At 37.6% G+C, this 7,599-nt stretch overlaps 1 protein-coding gene across 1 annotated transcript in view; it reads left to right on the forward strand.

The window, feature by feature from the left end:
* Positions 1 to 7,599, forward strand: part of TMEM117 (transmembrane protein 117) — a 234,622-nt gene that overhangs the window by 184,941 nt on the left and 42,082 nt on the right. Inside the window, exon 5 of the mRNA XM_009286248.2 lies at positions 868 to 1,027. Coding sequence (XP_009284523.1) covers positions 868 to 1,027 — 160 coding nt within the window. The remainder of the gene's footprint in view (positions 1 to 867; positions 1,028 to 7,599) is intronic.

Below are 7,599 nucleotides of genomic sequence, written 5' to 3' on the forward strand. Positions count from 1 at the left end.
AATTATCAGCTAAATTTGCCTGCTTCCAAAGAACCAGGAATTCAATCAGTCATCACTGCCAACTCTGAAGGATATCACCAAAGTGCTGCTGGAAATGATGCAGAGCTATTTTGAGGGGATAGCTTAGAAAGATGTTTTCTTAAATACCATATTGCAAAATTGTATGAATTAGCCAAATGTGTCTTCCAGAATTCTCATAGCATTCATATGGAGCTTTTATTACTTTTGTAATTCACTCTTCACTGACTTCTCAGAAGTGCCATAAGATGTGTTGAAAACTTGTACAAAGGGCATCTTAGGAGGCACAAAGCAAAATTTTCTACAACCCCCAGAATTTACTAAAGATTAATTTAATACAGTGAAAATTTCTTTCATACAGATGTGTTTCTATATAAAAAATAGACTTCACAGTTAGTGTGCTATAGCTCCTACAGCTGAGAAAAGTCTTTTCCAAGGTTCTAATATCTTCGGTGCCTTAGAAAATGTTCTCTCAAATTGTTCATTTGAATTTGGCCTAGATCATACAGTCCTTGGTAGTTTATTATAGTTTACTTCTCTCTTATTTTACTTAATTGGTTTGCATCTTCAGTGAAAAACATGTAATGAAGAATAAGAGTGATACACTCCAGCCTAATTTTGCAACATGCTTAGTACTAGCTACTAAATCTCTTTTTACTAAGGATACAGCTGACTGCTTTCCTATTTTGAATTAAATGATTTGTTTGTACACTTAATTTTCTTCAATCTCTTTTCATCAGCGGAAAAGTACTGATAAAGCACTAGTTGACCATTAGAAGATGGATGAAATAGAATGATGCATCTTCATTACTATCGTATTCTCTCTGAATTATTTTTTTTCCCTTGCAGGACAGTTCTGTTTACTCTGACCTCTGTAGTTGTACTTGTCATCACTACTGACTGGATCAGCTGGGACAAGCTGAATCGTGGATTTCTGCCAAGTGACGAGGTCTCAAGAGCCTTCTTGGCTTCTTTCATCTTGGTGTTTGACCTTCTTATTGTCATGCAGGTACACTGTCCTAATGTTTCATTCAAGCTGCTGAGGCTGCCTAGTAACTCTCTTTCCTCTAGAGCAAATGGTGTTTAGCTAAGACTACATAAATGTAAATAAATGTTTAGTTTGCAATTGCTATTAGCAGAGGCATTTTATAACACCATTCTCAGTGACTTTGCAAAAAGCCCACTGGCCTTTTATTGTGAAAACATTGCTGATTTCTCTTCTTAGACTGCCAGGTAAGAACTGCATGACTTTCCAAATTAGAAGGTGTTTTCTGCAAAAATGACATCAGAAAAAGAAATGGAAGCTAATTGTTTGGTAAATTTGAAGCTTCTGTTAGGAACATGAGAGAAATTTGGCCAAAAAAGAAAGAAGTACTTCCATATTTCAAGCATTTATGTTATTAGGTATACACACATTATAGCATTTTAATAGATGAAAATTAGTATTTGCTATTAAGATTCCACTTTCACATGAAGATTTCTTTACTTTGACGACAGGTCCTTGTACTGTAGTGTCTTCTGCCAGCAAGGTTAACTGGGGAGATGATTCCCTGTAGTCTGCCTGATGTCTGCTCCTTTGAATCTAGCTGTTAAGAAAGGAATCTGGGTCACAAGTATGTGGCCAAAAAATTCCTTCATGTGATGCTGTGCTCTACCCTTTGCATTTGTCTGTGGTTTGAGCCTTGTGTGAATAACTCACCCAATGCTTTGTGAAGAATTAGGTCAGTTGGGCTGAGGCAAGGAAAAGGAGCATCGAAGGCCTGAGTGACTTTTGCTATTAGCCCTAGATATGTTAGACTATTGAACTGAAGTTCAGCAAAGAATTTGAGAAGAAATTATGGGTCCTTTCTCTCCAATATATTACTAACTAACTCTGCTAGCAAAGACCGTTTCTGAGACACTTAGTTCTCTTTAATGAGATATCTATTGCTTGAGTAATTATCATAGAGGTGACACTGTGGTGGCACTGAGAATTTATCACTGCTGTACTGTTTTTCTAGTAAGATTTCTGGTGCTTTCTTTTCTCTCCCTTTGCATTTTACATTTTTTTTGCTGTTTTGAAAAGATTCAAGAGAATGTCTAATAAATGATTGTACTTCACAGGGCTGTAATGAAAGCATGAATGAAAATACACGATGTATCAAGCTATACTGAATTTGATATTGTATGCAGGGTAGAGAAACAGAGTTGTCTTCATACCAAATAGTTATTAAATCATCCTTTCGACTTTGAAGAATGAAGTTCTAGTACTTTGACCTTGGCATTGCTGAATATCGGGAAGAATTTTATTTGAAACAGCCTGCCCCGAGTACTATTTCATATTTTTACAACACAAAGCAAGAGGCTCTTTTTAATTGTATTTTCAACTGATGTTTGTGTGATGAAGTTATTTATTTATTTAAAGTTATTTGGACTGTGCAACTAAGTTGGCATGCTTTATTTACAGTGTAGTTCTAGCATCATTGCATTGCTACTGCAATAAAGTCAAGCTGAGACAGCAAAGTATTAAATCACAACTGAAGACCATCAGGATCATGATCCTTTGACTGAAGTATGCTTTAGAATTACATGTTTCTAGAAATTCTTTTCAATAGTGTTGTCTGTTTCACAATTTTTTTTTCTAACTTAACAAGCTTTACCAACAAACTGGTAAAATTAGAAAAAAAGAAAAAAAACCCCGCAATTTCTGTTTGAGGCTGATGCTAACTAAGAGCACAGATGAAGTCTCATCTAATTTTTGAGTACAGGCATTTTCTGTCCCTCTAAATGGTAGCATTAATACTGTGTTTAGCAACAAGAGAAAACCAATTGAGTTTGGAAACCCATTCGCAGTGCTGTGAAAAATAATCACATAATTGTAAAGGACAGCTTTGCCTTCTTAATATTATTATAATTTAATATTTATCTAAGTCCTATGTAGCGCATAAGAAAGAAAGGACTGAGCGGTCCCTGCTCTGAAGAGCTATGTTTTTTCAATTAGACATAACCCAGGCAGACACGTGAAGAGGAGAACACAGGCAGCTGAACCTTATACAGACAGTTATACATGAGCGATGCTAAAGGGTACGTGCACTTTTTAGCTTTGGTTTCCATCCTGCAACAAACCCTGGCTGCCTCCCAGCCCCACTCTCCTTCTAGTGTGCAAAGGCTCCTTTCAGTCCGAGAGATTCACCAAATATTCAGGGAATGGGTCAGGAAGAAAAGCACAGATGAGAGACAGAGTAGAAGACAGAGACTTGTATCTGAAATGTAAATGTGAAAGTTATGGCCACAAAAATATTAAGACAATCTGAGAAAACAGGTCATGGAGAAGGTTGCAGGACTACAACAGGACCTCATGGATAGTGTGGCTGGCTTCTGGCTCAGGCTGTGTTCCTACCTCTTCTGCCAACCTCACTGTGACACATCACCACATCCACCCTCCTTGGAGTGAAGAAATGGACCCTGCGTGCCTGTTTTAGATGGCTGCTGCGTATACATCTCCACCTGATTTTAATCACTGTGTCTTTATAGTCAATGGAGACATCAAGGTACAGTTAGGGTGCTTTTAAACATCTACAGTAGGATGAGATGCAGCAGGCCCTAGAGGTGCACGTTTCTCTCCACGGAGAACAAACAGACCCAACATGATGAGTTGAGAGGAACCATCCCTTAAGCCAGACTCAAAAGAAACGATATGAGGGTGGCATGGCTCGAGTCCAGAGCTGCAGCTCTGCAAGGATCCTGCTCAGCTATTTCCACAGCTGATCAAAGGGCCACAGTAGCATTTCTCTGATAGCATTTTATCAATGAGACTTCTTTAGAGCATGTCTGACTCTTACAAGCAGGGTGATCTCCACTTCTCCCACTGCTGCCTGGCCACGGTTTGAAAGGAATTTAGGTTTCACTGGGTCTAGGACAGCATATCAGAGACAATACCCATTTTAGGCTGTTTGAGAGGCAGCAGAGAGGTCTCTGTTCCAATCCTGGTTGTCAGGGCATTTTATCCAATGTAAATACAAACACTGATTTTTTTAAATACAGAGATTGCATATTTTCTCACTGAAAAACAACAGATCAAATTCAGTCCAATGCAGGTGAGCATTAGTTCATTTTAAAGGACATGTGCTTGCTTATAGTAAGAAAGTAAAAACTCTACAAGTTCGTTATTTTTTCCACAGTATGGAAGTGATGAAGTTAGTCATTTTCACAATGTGCTTAATTATGCCTGCCCTGATAATTGAGATGGCAAGATGCCAACATATGTATGTTTCTGGCACCTATAGCATTCACTGCTGTACATGCGCATCATTATATTTCTAGCCTTAGTTTCAGGCTGAGTGCAAGACCACACATATTAAAGCTGGATATGTAGTAACGCTATTATCATCTAATAGAACTTTTTACTATTTTAATGAAAAAATCACATATTTGGTTCTCTTTCGCAAAGCTGTAATGGAAAAGCTGTTAATTAGAGGAGTAAATATGAAAAATGAAACTATAATGCCACATTCCGAATACCTCTATTTGAGCAAGTAGACAGTAACTCATGCATTAGCCTATATACTGCGGGTTTTGGTTTGGGTTTTTTTGGTGTCATGTTCTTAGTGACTTTGGTAACGGGTAGGAGCCTGTGGTGGCTGGATTATTAAACCTCGTGTGTCCAGGGGAGATGAATTGTTTCATCTCTGTAGTATCTTTTGTGAGCGTTTACAGGTTTCTCCAGACTTCTGAAAGACTGTAGAGTATTTCGGCATCACTGTGGAGTTACACGCTGTAGCTACCTTGCTGAGCACTTTCCAAGTGCCGTGGTGTAAATTCTTGCAACTCTTAGGACTTACTGCAACTTTTTATCTGACAGTACAATCAGATACAATGTCTGAGTGATCTAAAAGTTACCTGAAAATACCATTTGATTCCAAAAGGAGAATTTATTCTTCAATAAACTGAAGAAGTTCTATAGGGGCTGAGTGGAATAAACAGAAGCCAGGAAGCGCTTATGTCTAAGATTCTTTGAGAAAGCTCTTGTATGTGAATATTTAACCAAACTAGCAAAATAATCCCATTAATACCAAATGGGAATACTCTTATAAATAAAGAGAAAAGAATTTTGTCCTTCTGCATAACTTGAAAGAAATGAAGGTCAAAGAGAGATAGATAATTAACAACATTCCTAATGCTGGATCTCTGCTTATGTAGGTATTAGGATATCAGCAGACAGATTTTTTTTTAACAATAAACATTTTTCAAATGTATTTTTCATAATATTTTTTGTGTGTAAATTGCTTTAATATGTAACTGTAGATCACTCCTTGCTACTGCAGTTGAAAATCAACATATTTAATGGGTGGCCTGTCACTTCTTTTTTTGTTTTGTTTTCTGCAGAATGTCTGGTCTTCTGTCTTTGGTAGAGTTTTAATAAGAAAATTAGACAAACAGATTGAAGAAAATCTGTATTAGGCTCTCCTGTGTTTTTTCTTCTAGTTCTTCATAATTCCCTGAAAAAAAGTAGTTAATTTAGCTTAACTTTGTAATGCTAACTATGTTTCGTATGTGTCATTGTTAAACAGTAACAGAAACATTATCAGCAAAATGGAACAGACTCTGGTCTTGTTAACAAATACATAAAGTGGGGACAGTTCCATTTATTTTCAGTTTTACACTGATGGAGAGGCTGTTTTGGTTAAAATCTAGTATGATATGTGAGCACATTAAAAAACACCACCCACAACATCAAGTGCATGGAAGAAGATATAATTTGCTTGAATAGTTAAAGTAAACAACAGAGTAGAAATACGGTCTTGTCCACACAAAGTGGGTAAAGACTTGGTTTTTAGAGGGTTTTTTTTAAAGAAAATCTATTTAACTTTGCAAACGTAGTTTGATTGTAACTTTTAACTGGATTTACACTCAGTAATTTGATAGAATTAATTTACATGTATGCAGACGAGAGGAGAATCCTGATTTATACTTTAAGCAGAATACACAGGTATAGTAGTTTTCCTTTGAAACAGATAAGCAAGAAATGATTTTGTGTTCATAGACAAAGCAGGATTTACAAAATAATTTGTCATTCCTGTCAGAGTAGATCTTCTCAGCTGTGCATTTGATTCGAGTGCTATAGAAATTTTTTTGTTTCCTAACAACCAACAGCAAAAAGTACTGATGTGTAATTTGTTTCCAAGGAAGTTACCAAACTTTGAATGAAAATGTCCTTCTAAAAACCTCCCATTCAGCACAACAACTTCTGAAGAAGTGAGCACTTGAATGTCAGGGTACTTTACATCATACTTTTGCTGGGTTTTGTAACATTTGAAAACACAATAATAAAATACAAGTCAAAACCCGTGAGGAACATCTGTGTTAGTGAAGTTAGCAAACAACTTTTGCATCATCTCTGACATTCAGGATTTCTGTATGTGAGGGGTCACTATGGTTTTTTATTCAAGTACTACTTGCCCTTTTAAGATAGGAACCTAGCCATAAGGGCAAGTGACCAGTGACAGGTTTTTCAGAGGAGTCAGGATAGATGGGAATTCACCTTTAATAAAACTGACAGCAGATCCAGCTCCATTACTGGTGTCACCAGTCATTACCATATGGCAAGGTTTCACAGGGAGGAGCCATATACCCTGGACTACTTTTTTCAGATATTATGTGGAGTGTTTCATTCCACTCAGAGTACATTGCTCTTCACTAGCAGATTTTAGACATGCCTGTCAAATGGCATTACAAAAATGGATAAGCATTTTGAACACACATTTGTACTCAGCTAGTTGTGCAATGTTTGCTGAAGAACCCTACTGTGAGGGTTGGCTCTGTGGTACTGTACCTCCCATGGCCTGCAGATCTCTGAAGAAGAAGAGGACAAGTTCAAGTGAGGTAACTTTGGGAGAAACCTTTCTGTAGCAAGTAATAGATTTTCCTTCCTGCAAAGTCTCTCACATAGGAAAAACTTTCCCCTCTTCTTTTGTCCTTTCTACATCCTCATCCTTCTATGGATCATGGAAATGTTCCTTATTAGCACTGATGTAAAACATTCAAAAATAATCCTGAAAAATAAAAGTGAATTAGAAGGACTAGAAGGGAACAATTGTTGATCTACAGCTTTGCTTTATTTGAACTTACTACGAATTCAAGTGACAGACCTGAGTACATTTCTAAACACCGTTTAACCAGCAAAATGATAATGTTTCTCGTGCCAGTATTGGCACCATGGCATTTCTTTCTAGTGGGTCAGACACAGGTCTTTCTTGCCTATCCTTTTAGAATCATAGAATCATAGAATAGTTTGGGTTGGAAGGGACCTTTAAAGGTCATCTAGTCCAACCCCCCTGCAATGAACAGGGACATCCTCAACTAGATCAGGTTGCTCAGAGCCCCATCCAACCTCACCTTGAATGTTTCCAGGGATGGGGCATCCACCACCTCTCTGGGCAACCTGTGCCAGTGTTTCACCACCCTCAGCGTAAAAAATATCTTCCTTATATCTAGCCTAAATCTACCCCCGTTTAGTTTAAAGCCATTCCCCCTTGTCCTGTCGCAACAGGCCCTGCTAAAAAGTTTGCCGCCATCTTTTTTAGAAGCCCCCTTTAAGTACTG

This window comes from Aptenodytes forsteri, unplaced genomic scaffold (assembly GCF_000699145.1).
Source record: "Aptenodytes forsteri isolate BGI_AS27 unplaced genomic scaffold, ASM69914v1 Scaffold103, whole genome shotgun sequence".
Lineage (NCBI taxonomy): Eukaryota > Metazoa > Chordata > Aves > Sphenisciformes > Spheniscidae > Aptenodytes > Aptenodytes forsteri.